Consider the following 26,912-nt stretch of genomic DNA (forward strand, 5'->3'; position numbering starts at 1 on the left):
GTGTCTTTGCGCCTGCTTTGCCTGTGCTGTGGCCGAAAATAGTTCCAGATATAAATTGGTCTAGTAAATCCCTTCGTGTTAATTTGCATTGATATGTGTACTCGATGTGAATGTACAGGTCATGAGAAATAATTATAAAAAATCTTGAGTTATTTGATTCACTTTTGCAACGACAATGCTATCTGGACACGCCGGATTACAGCGACTATGCTAAGCTAAAGCTAACCGGGGCGTTTCCAGATCAGGGCAATGGCTGGGTCGGCGACAAAACGCTTTGGCTCACTCATCCAACTCTAGGGACTGCAGGGACGGACTCAATTTCACTTGGGGGTGGCGTATTCCTTTAATAAGAATAAAGATAGTATCTTGCTTTATCTGGCCTCCACTGTGGAAAATTTTTTGATTACAATTCAAATGCTTTTGTAAAATTGATTTCCATATAAAATAACTCCATCATGAAGAATTAAAGCCCCTCCTTCACAGATGAGTGAAAATATTGAATAAATTTCCTCTTTTTGATTGCTTGGGTTAAAAATGCCAAGTTATGATGACTGAATTGATTATTCACTTAAATATGAATAATATGATACATTTTGGGTATTTGATATGGCGAAATAGGACACAATGGAAAAATCAAGGACACACCGGAAAGATGAGAATAACGGTGGTGGTAAAAGAGCAGCGACTGTACCGGCTGAAGGTCGCGCGGGTCTCTGCTGCGGCGCGCGAGGAATGAGACATCACTACCGCACCGGACGGAGCGTGAGGCGGGGGCGGGGCAAAATGACTGGCCGTAGATTCTATCAAAAGTTCGATCTAAATTGACCATGGTTACAAAATATTGGCCAAAAATACGCAAACGCTACGAAATATGAAAGTAAGATGAAAAAGAAACATTCTACTGCCTTATACTGCAAGACTAAAACTGTCAAAACTCACCTTTTCAGTGATAACGTCCGAACAGATCACTCGCGTAACAGAAAGACCGCAAATGGAAGCACGATCAGCTTCTAACTGTTGGAGTGGAAAATTCCATTCTACACATGCAAATTGTTAATGTGTGTCCTTCCCCGCACACAAATAACACACTACGGTAAAAAAACAGACCACGACTCATTTTATAGCTCAAAAATTTATACAAGACCAGCTACCATCGTAACATATTCTGTAAGAAACATATTCTATACCGAACGTTCAGCTTTCGTTTTAAAAAACAAAATCGCAGATTTATAACTACATTTTTATACGGCGTAGTGATTTTAAGTTACTACTTTTGGTGAGGTCGTGACCTTGACCCTGAGGCTTTCCGTTTAGACCAAAGCACACGATCGTATTGGTTTTGGGTATGCGGAAAATGGAGTTACGACGGTGGTGAAATATTTTGCATGATGTTTTATTACGGTTATGATTATTCTGTGAGCGCACCAATCCTTGGTAGACCCCGAAGCCGCCGCCAGACGCCGCTAAAACCGCCATTTAGAATTTGAGCCGCCGCCAGCCAATAATTTTGTAAGCCAATTTGAGCCGCTGTCTAATAAAATTTGGCTGAGCCACTAAGAATTGTGTACATCAAATAATGGGTTTATCCACATCATGAGCTACAAGAAAAGCAACACAAACATGATCAACTGTACACACTAGTAGTAACACAATAGAGGCGTATAGGCATACACTGTAGAGATTTAGAACTGATATCACAGCACAGAGAGCCACCACAAGCTTGCCGTTGTGACTACCTGTCTGGCTTCCCGCCCCTCACACCGTTACCACGATACACTGGGGAACCCGGGAACCCACCCAGAGCATCAATCGACTCCGATATCGATGAGATGGCTGCATTCTTTGCCGCTGCTGAGGGAAAGTGTAAAGGTTTTTTTTGTTTGTTTGTTTCACATACTTCGAGATTGATAAAAAAAAAAAAGTACTCCACCACTCTACTTTCATCATAGTAAGATAGCTGCCAGTCCTTCACTGGTCATTGCTAGTGAGAGTAGATAGCTAGATGCCTTCCTCGAACAATCCAGATTAGCTTATTATTAGCATTGAACTACAATCTTGCTAGATTTATATTTACAATGAAGTAAGAGACCAGGGGACCTGTGGTAATTTGCTATTTATTCCCCCCATTTGTTTGATCCGTTCGCCCGGATATATGCCACACAGTGACGTCCAGTATCAGCCATTTGTAGCCATAAACATTTTGGTGGCTGCAGCAGCCATTAAGGTTTTGGCTGAGTCAGCTAGCCAGCCAATAATTTCATCAGCCAGCCATTATCCTGAAAACAAACGGCTTCGGGGTCTAATCCTTGGGTGTATAAAGTTACAACTTAAAATACAATCAATCAGTGATAACTGTAGACTTTTCAGTGGACTACAACCTTTTTAAGGGAATGCGATGTAGTCGACCGTTTATCATGTCCCAGATCAAGCCGCCATTTTTCAACAAATTTGCAGAATTTTTCCAAATTCTGAATAGAGTATTCACATCAAAGATTTAGTTTTATCTGTATTATTTCTTTCATCATTTTATTTCAAATTAAAACCATCATCACCATTCAAAACCGTATAGTTTATTGACCGAGTATATTTAGTATGGTACCCCTACAGTACCCAGTTTCTGAGACAGACCAATACACACAATAGTCCCACACACACACACACTGTGTACCTTGCTGGTTGGGAGTGCAGCGCCGCTGTGAAGGTCCCCGAGCATGTCAAAGGTCGTCTCTGGGACACTGCTATACACAAACAGGAAGGGGAGAGAGAGAGAGAGAGAGAGAGAGAGAGAGAGAGAGAGAGAGAGATGACATGAAAGAGTTGTTTATACACCAGACAAAATGGCTACGTTTGCTTATGTCATTCCCTCCTCCACTGAACTAGAGACAGAAAATGATGAGACGAGGAGGACGAAAGATGTCCATCATCATCAGTTTTGTTTTCATGTGTGACTTTTTGCAAAACGGAAGGAAGAACAACAACGAGGTGGTGTGATGAATACATCCTTGAAACATTTACTCCTCTTATCCCTGAAGGACTGCCAACTATTCCCATTTTTATTCATCACACAACATCGTGTTGTACTATTATCCGTCTACAGCTACATATAATGCCGTTAAGTCAGTCCTGCTCTCGTTTACCTTACACAGCATCTCTCTCTCTCGACATGTTAACGAGAGTGAAAAACAAACAAACCACTCATGTTACTGAGAAACCACAAAGCGCCGACACTGGAGACTCCTTCCATAAAACATTAAAAACATCCCTGGAAAGAAAACCACCACATCGAATGAAATTAAAAATACATGTTATTAGTTTTCGATTGAATAAAATCATCCGCTTCGGTGAGCAGTTACCATAGAAACGATAAATTCAAACGTGAAAATGTATCATGCACGTTGAAAGAAAATATTAAGTGCCGAGAGACGGACAAAACATTTTATCCTTTGCTTTTATTCCTGATGAAAATGTTTACTGACAAAATACTCGCGCTTGTTTTGTGGCCACGACCTCACAGGCCAAAGTTCACTTAGATACAAAAAGCAGAAGTAACTGCAAATGTGCATCAATCAAATTTGACTTGGCCACTCCAAAATAACTTTATTCTTCTTTAACCATTCTTTGGTAGAACGACTTGTGTGCTTAGGGTCGTTGTCTTGCTGCATGACCCACCTTCTCTTGAGATTCAGTTCATGGACAGATGTGCTGACATTTTCCTTTAGAATTCGCTGGTATAATTCAGAATTCATTGTTCCATCAATGATGGCAAGCCGTCCTGGCCCAGATGCAGCAAAACAGGCCCAAACCATGATGCTACCACCACCATGTTTCACAGATGGGATAAGGTTCTTATGCTGGAATGCAGTGTTTTCCTTTCTCCAAACATAACGCTTCTCATTTAAACCAAAAAGTTCTATTTTGGTCTCATCCGTCCGCAAAACATTTTTCCAACAGCCTTCTGGCTTGTCCATGTGATCTTTAGCAAACTGCAGACAAGCAGCAATGTTCTTTTTGGAGAGCAGTGGCTTTCTCCTTGCATCCTTGCCATGCACACCATTGGTGTTCAGTGTTCTCCTGATGGTGGACTCATGAACATGAACATTAGCTAATGTGTGAGAGGCCTTCAGTTGCTTAGAAGTTACCCTGGGGTCCTTTGTGACCTCGCCGACTATTACACACCTTGCTCTTGGAGTGATCTTTGTTGGTCGACCACTCCTGGGGAGGGCAACAATGGTCTCGAATTTCCTCCATTTCTACACCGACTGTGGATTGGTGGAGTCCAAACTCTTTAGAGATGGTTTTGTAACCTTTTCCAGCCTGATGAGCATCAACAACGCTTTTCCTGAGGTCCTCAGAAATCTTTGTTCATGCCATGATGCACTTCCACAAACATGCGTTGTGAAGATCAGACTCTGATAGATCCCTGTTCTTTAAATAAAACAGGGTGCCCACTCACACCTGATTGTCATCCCACTGATTGAAAACACCTGACTCTAATTTCACCTTCAAATTAACTGCTAATCCTAGAGGTTCACATACTTTTGCCACTCACAGGTATGTAATATTGGATCATTTTACGCTCAATAAATAAACAACCAAGTATAATATTTTTGTCTCATTTGTTTAACTGGGTTCTCTTTATTTACTTTTAGGACTTGTGTGAAAATCTGATGATGTTTTCGGTCATATTTATGCAGAAATATAGAAAATTCTAAAGAGTTCACAAACTTTCAAGCAGCACTGTAATAATAATAATAAGAGTAACAATTTGCGCCAGTGCTGCTAGTGCAAATTCAAAATCATGAATTTTCAATAAACAGGTCAGAATTTTATCTGATTTCAACAGGAAGGTTTTCAATTGTTTCTTGAAATCATTCACGTTTACACACGACTTAAGTTCTCTCCGTACGGTGTTCCATAACTCCAGACCTGCGTAGGCTCGCATTCTTCCACCAAATTAACTTCTCTTGATGCTCGGAACCAGGCTTGTAGTACTCGAGTCTGACTCGTGCCCTAATTTTAAGGACTCGTGACTTGATTTGGACTTGAGCACTGATGATTACTTTAAAGAACACGTGCACGCATTTCCGTCCTCACCTTGGCGAAGTGTGAAAGAGTAGCACGTTGGCTAACGGAGACCATCTGTGTGCTGAGCGGCTCGTCGGTGCCGAGGCCGGTCAAGTAACGAGGGAATAAATTGTTTGTAAAATTGCAGAGTGCAGTGCTGAGCGTGAAATTCAATCCAGACCCTCTTCATTAAACCCCCTTTATATACAGCAGTGGACAGGAGTCGGGGTTTATCCTTTATGTGCTTTGTTTTTCGAGGCGTGGGGTTGCGTGAACTGTCCAGGAGTCGTTCTTGGGAACTTGGTTTGTTTTAATCGGTCCAATAAAGAAACAGGTTTTTGAACAGCAGCAGCAACCAAAAACCAGGCTTGTTGTACCCGAGTCCGACTCGTGCCCTAATTTTAAGGACTCGTGACTCGACTCGGACTCGTGCATCAACTGCATTCGGACTCGTACATTGGAAACGAGGATTTTTTCTTTATATTTTGCAACATGCCATAATAATTTGCCGCGAGATATTTAGATCTACATTAATTTTTGTCCTAATTTCGTGCAAGAGTGTCACACCTGCGCGCCTTAGTGCGTACATCAGATAGCGCGCACGCCAAGTGGACTCTCATGCCATAAATGACTCACACTTGCGCAGTATTAAGGCGCAATCAGCGCACCGATATAAAAACTGTGAAAACACACTTCCTTTGCAAAGTATTGAGTTGTGTTGCTGACGCATTACGGAGCCTTATTTACTCGTTTGGTTTCCTGATCCCGGTTTCTCGTCTTTGATTCTGCCGAGTCTACGAGAGCCTGTTTCACCGTTTTACGGTTTTGCCTGCCGTTCTAGATCGTTTACTGTCTTCACTTGTGTTAATCAACACACCTTCGGCACTTCCATCCGTCTCCCAACCATCTCTGACAGAATACTTCACACTCCCTGATAAAGAGAAGCGCATTCACCTGTTCAGGAACAAACCGATGTTAATGGCGCTGAAACAGCCACCGTCAAACGGTGCGGTTGGAGTCTTGTTCTTGGCCTCGACTCGAAATTTTCTTTAATGACTAACACTGGGGACTCGAGACTGGACTCGGACTCGAGGTTTAGTGACTGCTCGGAACCACCAAATCATTGTTCTTGTGTGCTCGAGTTCTCTTTAGAGGTCTCTTCATGATAAGTTCTTCAAAGTATGGTGGAGGAAGGCCATTCATACCCCTTTTCCACCAAATCAGTTCCAGGGCTGGTTCGGGGCCAGTGCTGGTGCTGGTTCACAACTTGTTCAACTTGCGAGCCAGCTGAGAACCAGTTTGCTTTTCCATAGCTCACGGTGCTAAAGGAAGCCACGTCATTACTGTACGTCGCTGTATACGTCAGTTACGCCGCTACGTTTGTATAAACCTTGGCGCGAATATCGAAGCAAAAACAACACGGAAGAAGCAGCAGCAACAACAACAATAATAATAATGGATGACTTCGCGTTTGTACAGCTGCTGCTTCTTGTCGCTTAAAAATGGCGACCTTTCGTGGTCTTGTTATTGCTGTTGGTCTTAACAACTCCGCCCCCCGCTGACGTAAGCGGTTCTTTCCTCTGGCCCAGCAGAGAGTTGGTGCTAGCCTGGAACTGGTTTTTCTGGCCCCAGAGCCAGTTCTTTGTCAGTGGAAACAGAAAACCCGGTTCCAAACTAAGCACTGGCCCCGAACCAGCCCTGGAACTGATTTGGTGGAAAAGGGGCATCAGAGACTTGATCAGTTCTGGATCCGCTGATGTTCAGGCAACCAGTGGAGTTGTTTCATGGCCGGCATTACGTGCTCATAGTTGCGAAATGAACCGTGCGGACATCATCTATACCCTGATGACGGGCTTTAGTGGACGCTCTGGTAAGCCATAAAGGATAACGTTACTCCATGGCAAAAGCGTGTGAACGTTTTGGATGAACAAGATCGGTGGAGAACATTGAATAAACGTGTCACTACAGACACACACACACACACACCAGTCAGTCAATGACATGTTTGAGATGGAAATTTCCTCATCGAGATAAGCGAGTAACCATTTCCTGATCCAAACACGCCAAAGCAGACTGAGCTGATAGAGCTGCACCGGGTGTGTGTGTGTTCCTCACCATGCACACACAAACACACTCAAGGGAGGTCCTCCTCCAACACCACGGGCAAATCCACAAACTCACAATTTAGGAAAGTGCCGCTCAACCACCGAACCGAAACCGTTCACGTTAAATACAACTCCAAAATATACCAAAACTAAACACGCCCCGTTCCCTTCTTACATTTTTTTTTACGAAGTCGATCAACATAATCGGTTATCGCAAGACCACAGAATATCACAGGTTCACGTCCCGTTTGCTGCTTCCGTCCCTTAGAGAAACTGCGAGCGAGTGCGACAATCCAAGTCTTCAGAAGGACCGTGTCTGGTTCTGTAAGATGTTCAGTAAAACTTGCAGCTCATTTCCTAATCAGCTTTGTGCTTCTACCTTTTCTCCTTCAGGTGTCTACAGTCTACTCAGCCCACAGAACTACACGGTAAAGACTGTTAAGATGTGGCACGCTGATTGGAGACAGTCCTCTGATTCTTTTCACCAAGTTTCACGTTCGCCCCTTGAACACTCCGGCGCCACCAGAACACGATCCCACGTTTTCCCGCAAACCTTTTCCTGTCTCCGTTTCCGATTGAGAGTACGCGGTGCGCGTTTTGGCTGCCGCTTCTCACTTTTCTTTTTTGTGTAGTTTGATGATTGTTTTTTGTCCGCCGGTCGTAGCGTCGCTCCGGACCCAGTTTTGGTGTCGGTTTTCTGCGCCGTGGGTGATGCCTGTGCTCTTCGCTATGGACTGCAGTGAGCTCATTGCTCTTTTTAACATCGGGGTTGTCCAGCATTCTGTCCGGCGGTGCTTTTGTGCTTGATGCAGGCGGTGTGGGATTCATCTTTGTGCGCCTGGTGGGACTGTGGTCACGACGCCATCGGAATTACATCCTGACCCTCTCTGGTTGGACTTTTTTTTTTCTTTCCTTAATTGTAAAGCGACCTTGAGTGTGAGAAAGGCGCTATATCAATTGAACTGATTATTATTTCTTCTTTTCCGATACCGAAACCCTGACTCCCAGCCTTTGAAGTATTTTTTCCTTTTTAACAAGAGTGCTTGGAGAGCACAGTATCCCCCACTGGCAACTCGGCCAAAACTCTGGTAAAACGTGACTGAATTGAACGAAATTAAAATGTGTGTATTACTGACATATAACAAAGAATCCTGTCAAGTTTTGTGAAATTCTTCCAAAAAGAGTTGAGTGTACGTCGTGCGCATTCTGGCTGCCGCTTCTCACCAGAGCTTTTTTATTTTATTTTATTTCTTTTTCTATTTTCATTTTATTTATTTTTGTGTGTGTTTGTGTAGTTTGATGTTTGTTTGAGTGGGTTGTGGTGTAGCTCCGGACCCAGTTTTGGGTGTCGGTTCCCTCCAGGCCTTGGTTTGCCGTGGGCGATGCCTGCGCTCCCAGCTGTGGACTGCAGTGAGCTCGCTGCTCATTTAACATCGTGGTGGTCCGGCGCTCTGCGCTTTGACGCTTGGTGTGATGTTCCGAGCGATGTTGCTCGGTGGTGTCGCGGCGGCTGTGCAGGCGGTTTGGGACACACCAGCGCTCTGCGTGGCGGAACTTCTCTGCTCGCTTTGTGGATCCATGGCGTGGTGTTCGAGCGATGTGGCTGATGGCGTCACGGCGGCGGTGCTGGAGATGTGGGACTTGTTTTCATGCGCCTTTTGGTGGGACTGTGGTTGCTACACCATGGGAATTACATCCTGACCCCTACTTGGTGGACTTTTTATTTTTTATTTTATTTAATTATTATTATTTTTATTTTCTTTATTTTTTTTCCTTGTCTGTAATTGTAAAGCATCCTTGGGTTTTTTGAAAGGCGCTATATAAATCTAACTTATTATCATTATTAAAAAGTGTGAGAGGAGTTGATTTGAGAAAGCGAGTACCCTTCCTGAGACGGACATCGCCACAACATAATCCCCCTTCAGGCCTTTTGGCCAGCGGGGGAGAAAAACTGCTAAGCTTTAAAATAATTTCAAACCGAAGCACTTCAAAATGCCGAAACCCAATTCCAAGACCAAATTTTCCATTTGTTACAAGATCGGATCAAATTGTATTTATTTATTTTTTATTTCTCAGATATCCAATCCACCACTTCTTGCTGGTATGGTATTAACCCTTTGATGCAAAACATGGGTCAAAAGTGACCCGGCTGAGTTTTTATCTTCTATATCTTTGCAATAAATTAATTCCATCATTCAGTATTCAAGGTATTCCTCAATTAACTTGTTTTTGATCATCATACATCCTGATTTTATTTTTTCCTTTCTTACTTTTTGAATAAGAACCCTTTTTGTATCACTCCCCTTCTAATGCACAACATGGGTCAAAAACGACCTGCGTTCATTTTCCAGGTTATTTCATGTACGGCTGAGTGTTTCTATGATATACTTTTGAAATAAATTCATTTTGTCATTTACTTTTCCAAATATGCAGTAAATATCTTGTTTTTGTTTAGCACAAATCCTCATTTTTATTTTTCCTTTCTTAAGTTATGAACAAGCACAGCTTTTGTAATTCTACATCAAGTTTACACACATGGGTCAGAACCGACCCGCATGCATTTACTCCAGCGTTTGGTGGGAACTGTGAATTGTGCTTGTGTCAGACATTTCACAGCTCAGCACAGCACCCTTTGCCCATCTAATACATGCAAGTAATGTTTTTCAATTGTTCTAACATTACCTTAGAAAAAAATTGATTATGTTTAGGTTCCCTTGAGAGTGAGTAGATTACTTGTCAGAAAGTTACAAGTAATTACTATTAGCTACCGAGCTGTCGACATATTCTACTTTAGTTAGCTAATTTTATTGTAGTTGGCTTAGCTAACGACATAGTTAATAAATAAATAACTGGCCCCATTCACTGCTAAAGTAATTACTTGAAACAAATTATTATTATAGTATTAAGACATTTAATTTTAAATCACACTTGGATGACCCATGTGTAGTAATATAAAAAGTATTTTTGTTCATAAAGTAGGAAAGAAAAAATTAAATTAATGATTTGTGGTAATTAAAAACAAGATATTTAAAGAATATTTGGAATATTCAATCATAAAATAAATTGATTTCAAAAGATAGAGCAAAGAAAAACTCAGTCAGCATGAAATAACCTGGAAAATGAATGCGGGTCGTTTCTGACCCATGTTGTGCATTAGAAGGGGTGTGCATATGTTTTGCATCAAAGGGTTAAACCGATACTGATCCTGGGTATCGGATCAGTACTAGTTCTAACCTCTTCCAAAATAATTTTCCATATTTTCAGGTAAAATTCCACACTTTTCCAGAAATGCGAGTCACGGTGAGGAAACATGAGTCACAATGGAGACGCAAAACTTTATACAACAACCTGACAAACACATAATTAACAGAAATTTAAACACACACACACAGTCCAGCAGTTAAATCAGTAAAATACGATGAAAAATCAGAAGTGTGAGATTTATTTGCCTGTACCTATTAACACGAAGCTGATTTCCACTCAGTGGTGCTGCGCTGTGCTCCTGCATACACTGTGACCAGTTCATCCAGGACTTTATACACTACACTAAACTGTGTGTGTGTGTGTGTGTGTGTGTGTGTGTGTGTGTGTGTGTGTGTGTGTGTGTGTCCTGCCTCCAGCAAACACACTGCAGTGACACACAGCCACACCCGCTCTCTGATCAGATTATAGACTTTCCCTGCGCCTCAAGCGTCTCATAACCTTCTCTCTTTTCCACTCTCACTCACTCTGTGTGTGTGTGTGTGTGTGTGTGTGTGTGTGTGTCCCCATCCTGCCCTCCTGTACCTCACACACACGCTTGCATGGAGTGCTGGTTGCCATGGCGGTAGAATCTCCAGTGAGACACACGCCAGTGACAGCAATGCAAACACTGCACACCGGCGCAAACAAGCAAACGTCAACCCCCCCCCACACACACACACACAGCTGATGACGGAAGTATTTGCTCCCTGTGTGGGCGGGGTGATGTTCTCAGGGTCAGGTAAAATGACTTATCACAATATTTCCCCACCAAAAAAAAAAAAAAAAAAAACCTCAAAATGACTTTTTAAGGCTTAAATTTAAATCAGTCGGTCATTTTAACTTTTTAGTTTTTTATTTGGAGTTTTGTAAATTGCCACGGAAACTGCAAAGAAATACATTATTTAAAAATGAACACCCCTTCCCAATCAAGTGGTGCTGCACCAATGATTAGTCTTGTGATGGTGAAAGATATAAACCACCCTTGGACATCAGTTGTAGGAAAATAATGAACGTTCCCAGCTCCCCGAGGTTTATCATTTCCACAGAGGTTTATTCCACTAGCGCTACAGCAGCTTACCCGTTCACAACTATACGTTTAATGTTGTGGAACGTCCACAAAACACGTCACCACTTACGCTGGTCACTTCCTCACTAAAATTCTCTCCCTCTCCCCCGACCGTCTTTGTCTCTCTCCCCCAACCGTCTTTGTCTCTCTCCCCCGACCGTCTTTGTCTCTCTCCCCCGACCGTCTTTGTCTCTCTCCCCCGACCGTGTCTGTCTCTCTCCCCCGACCGTGTCTGTCTCTCTCCCCCGACCGTGTCTGTCTCTCTCCCCCGACCGTGTCTGTCTCTCTCCCCCGACCGTGTCTGTCTCTCTCCCCCGACCGTGTCTGTCTCTCTCCCCCGACCGTGTCTGTCTCTCTCCCCCGACCGTGTCTGTCTCTCTCCCCCGACCGTGTCTGTCTCTCTCCCCCGACCGTGTCTGTCTCTCTCCCCCGACCGTGTGTCTCTCTCTCCCCCGACCGTGTGTCTCTCTCCCCCGACCGTCTGTCTCTTTCCCCCGACCGTCTGTCTCTCTCCCCCGACTGTCTGTCTCTCTCCCCCTCTCCCCCGACTGTCTGTCTCTCTCCCCGACTCTGTCTCTCTCCCCCTCTCCCCGACTGTCTGTCTCTCTCCCCCTCTCCCCGACTGTCTGTCTCTCTCTCCCTCTCCCCGACTGTCTGTCTCTCTCCCCCTCTCCCCGACTGTCTGTCTCTCTCCCCCTCTCCCCGACTGTCTGTCTCTCTCCCCCTCTCCCCGACTGTCTGTCTCTCTCTCCCTCTCCCCGACTGTCTGTCTCTCTCCCCCTCTCCCCGACTGTCTGTCTCTCTCCCCCTCTCCCCGACTGTCTGTCTCTCTCCCCCTCTCCCCCGACTGTCTGTCTCTCTCCCCCTCTCCCCCGACTGTCTGTCTCTCTCCCCCTCTCCCCCGACTGTCTGTCTCTCTCCCCCTCTCCCCCGACTGTCTGTCTCTCTCCCCCTCTCCCCCGACTGTCTGTCTCTCTCCCCCTCTCCCCCGACTGTCTGTCTCTCTCCCCCTCTCATATCTGTCTCTCTCCCCCTCTCCCCCGACTATCTCTGTCTCTCTCCCCGACTCTCTCCCCCGACTATCTCCCCAACTCTCTCCCCCGACTGTCTGTCCCTCTCCCCCGACTGTCTGTCCCTCTCCCCCGACTGTCTGTCCCTCTCCCCCGACTGTCTGTCCCTCTCCCCCGACTGTCTGTCTCTCTCCCCCGACTGTCTGCCTCTCTCTCCCTCTCCCCCGACTGTCTGCCTCTCTCTCCCCCTCTCCCCCGACTGTCTGCCTCTCTCTCCCCCTCTCCCCCGACTGTCTGCCTCTCTCTCCCCCGACTGTCTGCCTCTCTCTCCCCCGACTGTCTGTCTCTCTCTCCCTCTCCCCCGACTGTCTGTCTCTCTCCCCCTCTCATATCTGTCTCTCTCCCCCTCTCCCCCGACTATCTCTGTCTCTCTCCCCGACTCTCTCCCCCGACTGTCTGTCCCTCTCCCCCGACTGTCTGTCCCTCTCCCCCGACTGTCTGTCCCTCTCCCCCGACTGTCTGTCCCTCTCCCCCGACTGTCTGTCCCTCTCCCCCTCTCCCCGACTGTCTGTCTCTCTCCCCCTCTCCCCTGACTGTCTGCCTCTCTCTCCCTCTCCCCCGACTGTCTGCCTCTCTCTCCCCCTCTCCCCCGACTGTCTGCCTCTCTCTCCCCCTCTCCCCCGACTGTCTGCCTCTCTCTCCCCCTCTCCCCCGACTGTCTGCCTCTCTCTCCCCCTCTCCCCCGACTGTCTGCCTCTCTCTCCCCCTCTCCCCCGACTGTCTGCCTCTCTCTCCCTCTCCCCCGACTGTCTGTCTCTCTCCCTCCCCCGTCTTTGTGTTTGTTTTCTTGTCTTTCTCTGTCTGCTCATCTCTCTTTCTCTATCTGCTTGTCTTTCTCTTTCTCTCTCACTCTGTCCATCTGCCTGTCTCTCTCACACACACACACACACACACACTTCATGACCCCAGGCTATTCTGTCTTTCATCAGAATCCAAACACATCATTCATTGATCGATGGATTTGATGGAATTTGATTCGAGTTCGTTTATCACCAGCATCTATGATTAAGCCCCATGTGTCTCGTCTAACAGACTAATCCTGTCCCGTCCCATTGGTCTGAAGGAGCTCAGTCTCGGTATGAACGACTGCTCACATTTCTCCTGTTCGCGTCTCCTCCTGCGCTCATGTTTTAACATCTTTACTAACATTATTTTTCTATAAAAAATACAAAAATATTACTCAACGTTTTATATACTTTTTTAAACTCTAATATTTTAACCAGTGTTTTTTAAATCTGTTTATTTTGAAGTAACATTGATGTCCCTGAGAAAGAGCTGTTGCTATAGACACGAAAGCATGATCTGCAGCTGCACTACACACTCAGACAATTACTTCACACTTTCTGACCAATCAGAGATGACAATTCAGCGTTGGGGTCTAAACCCTATTTAAAAAAACAAACAAAAAAAAGGCAGTTATTTCCCATTTCCATTTGTTCCCCTTCATTTTGTTTGGAGTTTTTCTGATTCGACTCCCGGTTCCAGTGATTAAACTGAACCACTGAGAGCTTTACGGATGGGCAGGTTGGAGTCTGGGGGATGTTTACGTTATAGGTTCAGTCATGATTACAGATTGGATCGTGTCGTCCCACAGTGCCTTTACATTCTCAAATCTGATTGGTCAGGAGGTGTGTTATCGTTTCTATGGTAACAGCTCACTCACAAGAACGTGTATGATGGACACACCACATGATCTAAGACTAATAATCAACTTTTTAAAATGTGTCACTGTTTACAAAAAAGTGAAATGTATAATCGTTAATGTGGTGATATTTTTAAGGAGACATTTATTTAACATGGATGGAAGAGTCTCAGGGAGTTACAGAGAAAGAGATAGAGAACGTGAGACAGAGAAAGATAAGAGATATATGGAGACAGAATGAGAGAGATAGTGATCAGAAAGGGAGAGAGATGGAATGAGCGAGAGAAAGAATCCGGGTTAATGAGAGGCAATGAGAAATAACAGACAGAAAAAAAAGAGAGAAAATGATACATAAGAGACAAGAAAGGAGAGCAATAAGAAATATAGATAGATAGATAGATAGATAGATAGATAGATAGATAGATAGATAGATAGATAGATAGATAGATAGATAGATAGATAGGAGAGCGAATGAGAGAATGTGAGACAGAATGAGAGAGAAAGAAAGACAGAATGAGCGTGAGAGACAGAGTGAAAGAATGAGCGAGAATGAGAATGGAGAGCAAATGAGAGAGAATGAGACAGAATGAGAGAGACAATGAGCAGAATATGAGAGAGAGAATATGAGACAGCAAATGAGAGAGACTGAGCGAGAATGAGAATGGAGACAGAGGATGAGAGAGGAGAGCAAATGAGAGAGAATGTGAGACAGAATGAGACAGCACGAATGAGAGAACGAGAGACAGAATGAGAGAGAGACAGAATATGAGAGAGAGAGAGAGAATGCAGAGCAAATGAGAATGGAGAGCGAATGAGAGAATGAGAGACAGACAGAATGAGAGACTGAGCGAGAATGAGAATGGAGAGCGAATGAGAGCGCGAATGAGAGAGAATATGAGAGAGAATGAGAATATGAGGGCGAGAACGAATGAGGCAGAATATGAGAGAGAGAATGAATGGGACAATGAGAGAGAGAGAACGAGAGAGCAAATGAGAGAGAATGTGAGACAGAATGAGAGAGAAAGAGACAGAATATGATCGAGAGAGAGAATGCAGAGCGAATGAGAATGGAGAGCGAATGAGACAGAATGAGAGAGAGACAGAATGAGAGACTGAGCGAGAAGGAGACAGAATGAGAGACTGAGCGAGAATGAGAATGGAGAGCGAATGAGACAGAGAAAGAATGAGAATATGAGCGAGCGAGAGAGAACGAATGAGAGAGAGAGAGAGAGAGAGAGAGAGAGAGAGGAGAGCAAATGAGACAGAGAGAGAATATGAGAGAGACAGAGAGAGAGAGAATGATACAGATCCAGTTTCCTGATGTGGTCCTCAGTGGACTAAGCGTGTGTGAGGAGATGGTGATGACGACGACGTTGGGTGTAAAGTGATGAGCCCTGAGGTGTGGCTCGTGCTGTACACATCCTCTCACCCTGACTTGTGTCTGCCCTTCACCATGCCCCCCGGGTCCCTCTTGGCCAGGGCGTGGTCGTAACTGGGGTCCACGAACTTGAAGACGTGCGCGGCGCCGAACTGCAACGTCATTCCGCTGCGCAGCACCGTGGTGTCCGAGATCCTCTGTCCGTCCACGAAGGTGTCCGCATCCAGAGTGACGGGCGTGACCATGACCAGGCCATCGGCGTGCCTCAGGTTACAGTGGTGGGGCAGGATACCCGGCCCAAACAGCTGTCACAGGGGAAACGCACACACTTCTTTTAACCCGGCCTCTCTTTAGTTCAGAGTGTGTGTGTGTGTGTGTGTGTGTTCGGCTCCAGATTCCCTAACGTGCGTGGCACCGAAAAAGTGAGTTTATCATCACATGTCCACTTTAAGCTGCTCACCTGGATGTTGCCGTCTTCACTCCGGTCTGAGCCGACCTCAGTCACGCTGTGCTGTAACCGGTACAGTTTAGGCTTATCCCTGGAGTCTGAACCATCTACACACACACACACACACACACACACACACACACACACACACAGTGAGAGAAACAGTACACTCTGCTGCATTTCCATCACATGCACGCAGGCACAGAAAATTAAACACGCCTCTCTTCACAACCACCACAACACACACACACACAACACTTCACACAGCAGCTCTATAGAGCCATCTGATCCAAAAAGCCCCGTGAACAAACGTCTACACAGATCGGACACTTTTACATCCAAAAATCGGATTCGATTCTTCTCCTCCAGCTGGGTTTCTAATAAAGGACATGCATCATATGCGATCCTCTGAACCTAAAATGGCGTAAGAGCACAGCTACCTGTTTAGCCCGATTCGAAAACGCCACGATCTGTGAATTTACACCAATTTGAAAAAACACTCCATATTGCCAGCATAAGGTAGTTTAGCTAGCTAGCTGACTGACTAGCTAGCTACAAGTAAACTAGCCTGCTCTTGTTACAAATAGACATCGAGTTTCAGCAGTACGTAGACAAACCAAGTGGTGCCTGAGACAATCAGATTTAACCAGCGAGCAATTAGATTTTAATTCGTACGTGTGAGCAGCAAGTTGTACGAAAATTAACTCCTGTTAGCTATCAAATTCCACAAAGCAAACCTTTTCATCTGGTATGTTGGCTGTTTAAACGTAGGACAACTCACAGCAACTATTTTTTTTGGCTTGGTTTTGTTTATTTTATGTTTCCTTTAAATTGTACGAACGAACTAACTAACTAGCTAGCTAGCTAGCTAGCTAACTAACTAACTAACTAACTATATGATGTCATCACTTTTCTAGCTGAGTAAATCTCTGGTTAGAATCAGCAACACACTCAAATTCGTACGGTAATTTGTCCAGTTATTGACAGTAGTACTTAGTAATCAGACTTAGTTCTTCTTAGTTCATCAATAACTTTAACTACGATATCTAGCCCATAGCAACGACATCCTCTTCTCACCTGTGATTGGCTGAAAAGTGTCATCACAAACTAGGGTCCAATCACAGCTGAGGTAAGGATGACCACACACCTGACCTGGAAAGTTCTGGTAGCTTGGAATGAGCATGCTAAGCTAGATAGCTAAAGCTAGCTAGTCAATGAACATAATACGTTTTGTCACAGCAACGTGATATTTTATCATCAGGTTTGAACATGAAAATCATTTGAGGACAAATCGCAAAGCTCTGCAGCTAATTCTAAGCCAAAAAAAAAAAAAATTCCGGTGGTTTACGAAGCCATAAAAACTATTTTAAAATAGATACAAACGACATTAAGTTCAGAGGTTGTTTAACATTTGTAACAGGAAAAATGCAAAAAAAAAAAAAAGTGCGCAGGCACTAAAACACTTGCTTACATAAGGAACCTTTCTGCGACGCCATGTTTCATTTACGTACGTATATTCAACAGTTATACCACGAAATTGAGTCGTATATGAACTGATCGCGGCTATAAGCCGTGTACAATCAGATTGAGTGAAATAACCGTTTTATTCTAATCAACGTTCACTGGATTTTGAGAAAAGGACCATTTTTATTTTTAGCAAATTCGATGAATAAAACCTTTATACAAAACGTCCGACAAAATCATTTCCGCTTAGAACGGAAACAAACCGGCGAAATGACTGGAGCAATTTGTGAAAAACGCGATGATGATAATTCTTGAAAAGTGTAAAAGATACGTCCTTACCATCAAATACTTTCATTCCATGTTTTGTTGCTTTTTCTGGGGGTTTTGTTTTCGAGTTTTTATTTCGTCCTCGGTTGGTGCAGCGACACGCGCCGCCATTTTGTTTTTCTCTACTCGCGGTATATGAGCTGATATCCTAGTAGTAGAGTAGCCAATCAGAGCGCGCGGTTGCTCATATCCAGTGAACGTGGATAGAATAACGTGCAGATATTTGATGGCGCTCGACAGAACAAGGTGTTTTACACCCTGGGTTCCGTTTTGGTCATGTCGAGAGCGACAGGTGAGTGAGGAAATGTTAGTGAGAGGGATGCAGGGGGCGGAGCAACAGGTGAAGAGAGGCGGGTTACCTTCGTGCTGCCGATAAGCGTAGTAGGCATAGTGATTCCCTCGCCCTAGGAGAGGACACATGCACAGGAGCCAAAGTGACCAGACAGAGAGAGAGAGAGAGAGAGAGAGAGGTAGCAGAAGAAAGATGATTAGTTTGATGATTAGCACACCACAGCTACCCCTCCGTCACCCGTCTCAGAACTGGTTACACACAGATAGTGTTAGTGAAATACAGGAACTGCAGCAGGAAGAGAGGGTCAGTGTTCAAGCAGCAGATATGGGGAAAATAAAAAACATCTGGCGCTCGGGAGTAACCGATGTGTTGTGTGTTATTTTGTCTCGAACGGCGCGCTTCAGCGACACGAATAGCATTCTGTCTGACCTACAGTATAGTGCACTATGTAGGGTGTACAAGACTGAGATTAAACCCTACGTAGTGGACATGTAGCGTGAGTGAGTGAACACAAGCCGACAGTCATGTGAAAAAGAAAGTACACCCTCTGAAGTCTAGATTTTAAGTGTCCGGACATCATAAAAATAAAAAAAAAATGATCTGGCCCTTCCCAGGTCTTAAAATTGGGCAATACAACCGCAGATGACCAATAACGCAGGACATTCACCCTGTACTGCGAGTTGACCTAGTGGGTAGCGTATCCGCCTCTCGATCGGGAGATCGCGATCTCTACTTGCGGTCGGGTCATACCAAAGACCGTCATAAAAACGGTACCTACTGCTGTCTGGCCAGGCACGCTGCAATACAGATGCAAGTGGGGAGTCAAGCTCTCGCGGTTACCAGAGGACACGCCCCCCCACACTGTAACCCTAGCTATGTAATAGGCGAGAGGCCGAGGGCTACGGAAACGGAGGTCGGCGCCGCCCTATGGCGTGGGAAGGACTTTGATTCGATTTTCACCCTGTCATTATTTATTTAACACAACAGTAAGCCAAAAATGCAGTAGCAGTGTGTGAAAAATTAAGTGCACCCTTACTGCTTCCATAGAAATTATGAAGGCAATTAGCAACCAGGTGTTGCTGATCAAACGAATTTGATTAATTGATCAGCAGCAAGTGTCTTAAAAAGCAGAAGTTTTGGCAGTTTGCTAGTCTGGAGCACTCAGTTGCATGTTAACACAATGCCAAGGAGGAAAGACATCAGCAATGATCTTAGGCTACATCCACACGACAACGAGATTTTTTTTTTTTTTAGCGGGTAAAAAAAAAAAAATATCGCGTCCACATGGGCAACGGATCAGTAAAATATCAGGTCCATATGGCAACGCAACGCTTGCTGAAAACGATGCAATACACATGCCACACCTCTACGTGCGCTGTAAGACGGTCCCATCGGAGACACCAGAACAATAGAAGAAGTAGGACGCATGCGTATAAACCCCTTCTTCTGTAGCATCAGCCACATAAAGTTTTGATTATTAGTCAGTAGCGTAAAATAGTATCTATTGTCTAAGACACTTATTTATATTTCATATTAAAACGTCTATGTAAATTAATACATAGAAAGCCTGGCCAGGCGCTGAACGTTCTTCTGCCTTCACTTTAAGAGAAATTCAGGGCGAGCATGAGCCTAGGTTCTTCCCTGTCACTGTCACACGCGCACACCTCCTCACTCCCTATCCTATGGCTATAGTCCCTTTAAATCACGTGCTCGTTTTTTGAATGGAGATGCGGAAAGAGGAATGAACGGGGGTAGATGGAGAGAGAGAGGAATGAATGGGGGTAGATGGAAGCCGGTACGCCAACATTCTGATATCCTCCAGAATTCTTTAATGGTCCGGAATAAATTGAATGCTACACGTTGATGGATTACTTTGTTCTTCTACGCCCTTTTTGAGGAATGTATTGTCGGACTTAAACCAACATCTGAAGAGGTGAGATCGCTCCTTTTTTTTCCCTTTTTTTGCTGGCGGGATTGTCATGTGGTTGTGACGTCATCGTAAACAAATCCGTTCTACTCAGGAACAAACACACAACAACAAGAAGAAGATGGCTGCGACTACGCGAGGAAAAACCGACTCTCTTGTCTGGACCGATGACGAGGTGGAGTTACTCCTGCGAGTTACTCCTGGGGTCCGCCATTGTTGCGGTTGTTGTTACGAATGATGCGCGCGAGAGTGCTGCTTGTTCTGGTCATGTGGTTGTGACGTCATCGTAAACAAATCCGTTCTACTCATCCAGACGACTTCGCAACGGCGCCGTTGCCAGATTTTTCCACTCTGGAAACCGTTCTCAAAAAATATCGTTTTGGGGCACCCAAAACGCTGGTGCCGTGTGGACACCAGGCCGAAACGATAAAAAATTTTTTAGCGGATTCACCTGAATCCGTTGCCGTGTGGACAGGGCCTATTAGAGAAGCAATCGTTGCCGCACATCAGTCTGGGAAGGGTTATAAGGCCATTTCCAAACAATTTGAAATCCATCATTCTATTGTGAGAAAGATTATTCCGAAGTGGAAAACATTCAAAACAGTTGCCAAGCTTCCCAGGAGTGGACGTCCCAGCAAAGGTCAGACCGTGCAACGCTCAGAGAAACTGCAAAAAAAACAAGAACTACCATCGAGGACTCTACAGGCCACAGTTAAAGTTCATGACCGTACAATTAGAAAAAGACTGCGCGAGTATGGCTTGTTTGGAAGGGTTGCTATAAGAAAGCCTCTTCTATCTAAAAAGGATGTGGCAGCACGGCTTAGGTTTGCAAAGATGCATCTGAACAAGCCACAAGCCTTCTGGAACAATGTCCTTTGGACAGATGAGACCAAAGTGGCTATAATGCACAGCACTATGCTCAGCAAAAACCAGACATAGCATATCAGCACAAACACCTCATACCAACCATCAAGCACGGTGGTGGACGGGTGATGATTTGGGCTTGTTTTAGAGCCACAGGGCCTGGGCACCTTGCAGTCATTGAGTCGACCATGAACTCCTCTGTATATCAAAGTATTCTAGAGGCAAACGTGAGGCCATCTGTCCAACAGCTAAAGCTTGGCCGCAATTGGGTCATGCAACAGGACAAATCTACAGCAGAATGGCTGAAAAAGAAAAGAATCGAGGTGTTGGAATGGCCAAGTCAAAGTCCAGACCTCAACCCAACTGAAATGCTGTGGCGGGACCTTAAGAGAGCTGTGCATAAACAAATGCCCTCAAACATGAATGAACTGAAGCGATGTTGTAAAGAAAAGTGCGCCAAAATTCCTCCACAATGGCGTGAGAGACTGATAAACTCGTACAGAAAACGATTGCTTCGAGTTATTGCTGCAAAAGGTGGTTCTACAAGCTATTGAATAGGGTGCATCAGTTGCCCCCTAAAAATGAAAAGTTCCTCCGATCATGATGCATTTTTGTTTTTATGTTCCTTTTGGTAAGAAAACACAATGGTGCCCCTTTTCCAGTAAATCAGTTCCAGGGCTGGTTCGGGGCCAGTGCTTAGTTTGGAACCGGGTTTTCTGTTTCCACTGAACAAAGAACTGGCTCTGGGGCCAGAAAAACCGGTTCCAGGCTAGCACCAACTCTCTGCTGGGCCAGAAGAAAGAACCACTTACGTCAGCGGGGGGGCGGAGTTGTTAAGACCAACAATAATCGCAAGACCGCGAAAGGTCGCCATTTTTAAGCGACGAGAAGCAGCAGCTGTACAAACGTGAAGTCATCCATTATTATTGTTGTTGTTGCTTTGATGTTCGCGCCAAGGTTTATGCAAACGTAGCGACATAACTGACGTATACAGCGACGTAATGACGTGGCTTCCCTTAGCACCACGAGCTATAGAAAAGCAAACTGGTTCTCAGCTGGCTCGCAAGTTGAACGAGTTGTGAACCAGCACCAGGACTGGCCCCGAACCAGCCCTGGAACTGATTTGGTGGAAAAGGGGTATGGGTGAAACATTTTGACAAAATTCAAAAGTTTAATGGTGGCACCAGGAGCTCAAAGTTCTGGAAAAAGCTGCTATTTTATGACTTTTATGACAAAATTTCGATCACTTTTCATGAAACATTATGGCACCTTATAGAGTATACCAAATATCTTATGGCCCTTTTCCACTACCCTTTTTCAGCTCACTTCAGCTCGCTTCAGCCCGACACAGCTCGCGTTTTGACTACCTTAGAGCAGCATGACTCAGCTCGCTTCAGCCCTACTCAGCACCCAAAACTCGCACGGTTTTGGAGTCGGGCTGAAGCGAGCCAAACCGAGCCGAGTGGGGCTAGGGGCGTGAGGAGACACTCCCCTGTGCACTGATTGGTGAGGAGGAGTGTCCTCACATGCCCACACACGCCCCGCGAGCACGCTGGGATCTGTAAACACCGTAAACCCAGAAGAAGAAGAATTACAAATTACGAGAATTTCTGAAGCCTTATGCGCCTCGCCTCATCTATACGCTCTTGCCAGTATCTGTTGGCGTTGTCGGTAACAACAAGCCACAGCACCAAGACCAGCAACACTAACGACTCCATGTTTATTGTTTACTATCCGGGTCGTGAGACTACCGCTTAAAAGATCACTGACGTCACTGTTTGCGCCGCCTAACGACATCACGTGACGTCCACCCACTTTCGTTAACTCCACCCAATGTGTCCACCCACTTCCAGCCAGCACGGTTCAGCGCGGTTGTAGTCGAAATGCAACGCCAACAGCCCCACTCAGCTCGACTCAGCACGGCACGACTCAGCCCAACTCAGCCGCGTTGGTAGTGGAAAAGCGGCATTAGATACACATTTTTAGTCCATATTCTAAATATATTATCAAGCACAGTTTGAGTTTTAGCTGTTCATTGAATCATTGTTCAACTACTTTTAAACAATACAAATGTATTATGAATCACATTAATGCTTCTCAATCCCTTGCAAAGGTTGTTAACATGATCTCTGGCTCACAAGAAATCAATAAATGGAGTCCAACATTGTGATTCAAACCTTACGCGAAAACATAAAATAAGCGTTTTTTTGGCAAAAAATGAACCTCATGGTGCCACCATTAGACTTTTGAATATGGTCAAAAAAATTTTACAGGATGTCTTTATTGGCGAAAAGGAACACCCAAACAAAAATGCATCAGATTTTATGAAAGTGACGGCAACTGATGCACCCTACTATTGAATCATTGGGGTGTACTTACTTTTTCACACATGGATTCGGCATTTTTCACTTAGTTTTTGTGAAATAAATAATGACACGGTGGAATCTGTTGTGTGCTGCTCTACACCTGAGGTCAGATTTGCAGAATTTTAGGACCTGGTAAGGATCAGATTTTTTTTTTTTTGCGTCATGTCTTGATTGGTAAAACTATGTAACTGGAAGAGGGTGTACTTTCTTTTTCACACGACTGTATTTGGGATTCAGTCTACGATGTGGATGTCTGGCTTCCTGAACACAAATGTGAAATGTTGAGTTTTAGGAATAAAATATGACGTGATGTGATGTGATGTGATCAGGGCTTTGAACCAGAATTTTTTTCCTATTGGTTCGTTCTGAACAGAAACGGAATTTTAACGTTTCCGGTTTTGGGTTCCACCATTAAATAGACGTTCCCGAACCGGTTAGAACAAAAAATTTTCGTTCCCGGAACGGTTAATTACGTTCCCTGTCAGCTGTTTCACAAATGGCTATAAAATGATGTCTCTGTCTCATCCAGCTTAAGCCAAATGTAGGCTAATTCTATTACAGCCTTCATTAAATAAGACAAGAAATAATTCAAAACAATTATTATTTCAAATGTTGGCGATTTGGATTCTCAGTATGTCTTCCCATCTACACAAACAGAAAAAGTGCCAAAAATGAAAGATAATTCGTTTAGTGTGTTACCAAAGGCTAGTCAGGCCCTATGCATTGATAGGCTAACAGAGGTTAACGTCATTTAATGTTCGCGAGCCTCTCATTAACGTGGACAAATGTATTGATATCGTGTTTGAAATTGACGTTTTTGAATAACGACAGACTGCAATATTTACCTCTTATTTAAGATGTGGAGACGTGATAGTAGTCCACCCTCCCGCTCTCTCCATTCAGTCAGCGAACGTCACACAGGAAGTGAACCCCAGCGGGTCATAGAAACTTGCGCAGGAGAAGAATGACTTTTTTATTTGTAGGCTACGGAAACTTTGAGGAACGAAATAAAAACCGGTATTAACCGGTTACCATTATTTTTAATGAGCGTTTCTGTTCCGGAACATAAAAAATAATAAAGTTTCTGGTTTCGTTTCTGTTCCATGTGAAATAGAAAAAGTTCTCGGTTTTCGTTTTCGTTCCTTGAACCGGTTCAAAGCCCTGGATGTGATACTTCCCTGCTTAAACAAGAGTGCTCCGAGGGCAAAGTATCCCGTGCTGGCAACTCGGCCATAACTCCGGTAAAATGCGACTGAATTGAACGAAATTGCAATATGCGCATTACTGACGTATAACAAAGAATCCTGCCAAGTTTGGTGAAATTCCTCCAAAAATTGTGAGAGGAGTTGATTTCAGAAAGCAAGCACACCTTGATGAAATTACCAAAGGACAAGTTTGTTAATAATCAAGGGCGTAACTAGGGCTGGGTAAAAAAAAAAAAAAAAATCGATTTAATCGATTTTGGATCGATTTCATTTAAATTTCGCACTATTGATTCACAGGGCATGAGATCGAGTTTTTTTTTTTTTTCCCACAACACAATCTCGTGTGTTGTATGATATTCCTCCCTCAGCCGTCTCGTGCGTGATGACGCAGCTGCGCAGTCGTACGTCGTGACGTTCAAGCACGCACACAAAACGGCTGAGGCCAGAGCCATGGCTGAGGCAGGGAAAACACCGCTCGGCAAGCCGTCTCAAATCAAATCTGACGTGTGGAACCATTTCAAATTTAAAACGACAAAGGACGAAGAGCTTGATAAAACCAAGGTATTGTATGGAGATATTTTCATTATTTAAGAGCAGATTGAACTGACTCAGATTGAATCGAATCGTGATTAATCAATTTAAAACCCTAAGAATCGAAATCGAATTGATCAAGGAAATTGACTGTGATACCCAGCCCTAGGCGTAACTCTGGCCAAATTTGCCCAAATTAAAAGTCCCATGGCATGAAATTTTCACTTTCTGAGGTTTTTTAACGTTAAAATGAGTTCCTCTGACCTTCTTAAGTCACCCCAGTGGCTAGAAATTTCATAATGTGTAAACCAAACTATGCCCAACATTTGAGAATGGCGCGTCAAAACGGCGCGTTGATAAACTCTTCCCTTGCCTACGTCAGCAAGGGAGATGATCCCCACGCCCCCCCCTCTGGATTCCCACCCACTGTATGGATTGCCCGCCCAGCTCAAAAGTTGCCACCAAACATGGAAATTGCGCTGTACATGGATGTGACAACACAGAAAGGAGTCTGTTTTTACTGCCGACAGGAGAGCCCCTGAAGACGCAGTGGCTTAATTTTATTTACTCCAATAATACGCCGTCGAGTCTACCTAAGACGGTGTATGTTTGTCGGAAGCATTTTCCTGATGAATGTTTCCACAACTTGGGACAGTACAGGGCAGGTTTTGCACATCAACTGTCACTGAAGCCTGGGTCCGTACCAAGCATCCCTGCCGCATCAGCCACAAACACCGAACAAGTAAGTGTATAACTGTTAAGTCGTTTTGCCATGTTTTAAAATCGATGCCACGTTAGCCTTGCAATGGCTACATTAGCTGTGCAGCTAACCGCTTCCTGCAGTTAGCCAGGTACTCTGCGCTACAAAACCAAAAAGCATGCAGCATGCTCTGTTATAATAGCCAATCAAAACAGTTTTTACAAAGACACCCACATTCTTTTTTTTAAGTCACTCGTTCATTTTATTTGTTTGTTTGTTCAGTAAAAACCCAAACATTTGTTGAATTTATTTTATTTCCTCGCGTCGCACCTTAATGACGTCAGCGCGCGGTATTTTTCCCTTCGCGGTTTGTTCCTTCTCTCTCGCCATAGTAAGACACCCACATCCGCTTGTTCTGACCCACTGGAGGTAGCGTCACAGTGCTGTTAGCCAATCAGAGGTAACACGTTTACATGTCATGAATATTAATGATAAGACCCGCCCCCACCCTCTACCCTTCCCCGCCTCCTGCTTCTCATTAGCAAAACGACGCACTGGGAAAAGCGCTGAAATGGGGCTTTCTCCCAGGAGGCTATATCTACGTGCCGAGGGTTCATTTCGAGTAAGGCTGCGGATATAACATCCGGAAACCTCCACGAGCCCGTTTAAAGCATCAACAAACCACCATGCCATGGGACCTTTAAATGAAATGTCAATCTGCGTATAACGGTCATATAACAAAGCCTTTTGCCAAGTTTGGTGAAATTCCTCCACAAGTTGTGAGAGGAGTTGATTTCAGAAGAACGTACACCCTCATGAAATTGTCAAAGTGCAAGTTATTTAATCAAGGGTCAAAACTCTGGGAAAATTTTCACAAACGAAATTAAATCGCAATCTGCGTATTACAAGGCCTTTTGCCAAGCTTCGAGAAATTCGTCCAAAAATCGTGACAGGAGTTGATGTCAGAAGGAAAAAACACGCTCGTGAAAAGTATAATTTTGTTAATCAAGGGCTGTAACTCTGGTAAAATGCGACTGAATTGAACGAGATTGCAATATGCGTATTACCGACATGTAACAAAGAATCCTGCCAAGTTCCGTGAAATTCCTCCAAAAATTGTGAAAGGAGGCGATTTCAGAAGGTGACCACCCTTCCCGGGACGGACAGACGGACATCACAATGACACAATCCCCCTTTGGGCCTTTCAGGGGATTAAAATA

The 26,912-nt window shown here is 44.5% G+C and overlaps 1 protein-coding gene across 12 annotated transcripts in view; it reads right to left on the reverse strand.

The window, feature by feature from the left end:
• The window catches only part of afdna (afadin, adherens junction formation factor a), a 348,820-nt gene that overhangs the window by 170,786 nt on the left and 151,122 nt on the right, over positions 1 to 26,912 (reverse strand). For 11 of the 12 annotated variants that reach the window (XM_060916385.1, XM_060916383.1, XM_060916386.1 and 8 more), the window contains exons 9-11: positions 16,029 to 16,123; positions 15,620 to 15,873; positions 2,669 to 2,738 (exon numbers count right to left, since the gene is read on the reverse strand). In XM_060916385.1, the coding sequence (XP_060772368.1) occupies positions 2,669 to 2,738; positions 15,620 to 15,873; positions 16,029 to 16,123 (419 nt within the window). The remainder of the gene's footprint in view (positions 1 to 2,668; positions 2,739 to 15,619; positions 15,874 to 16,028; positions 16,124 to 26,912) is intronic. The other variant, XM_060916384.1, reaches the window with a different exon arrangement.

This window comes from Neoarius graeffei, chromosome 3 (genome assembly GCF_027579695.1).
Source record: "Neoarius graeffei isolate fNeoGra1 chromosome 3, fNeoGra1.pri, whole genome shotgun sequence".
Lineage (NCBI taxonomy): Eukaryota > Metazoa > Chordata > Actinopteri > Siluriformes > Ariidae > Neoarius > Neoarius graeffei.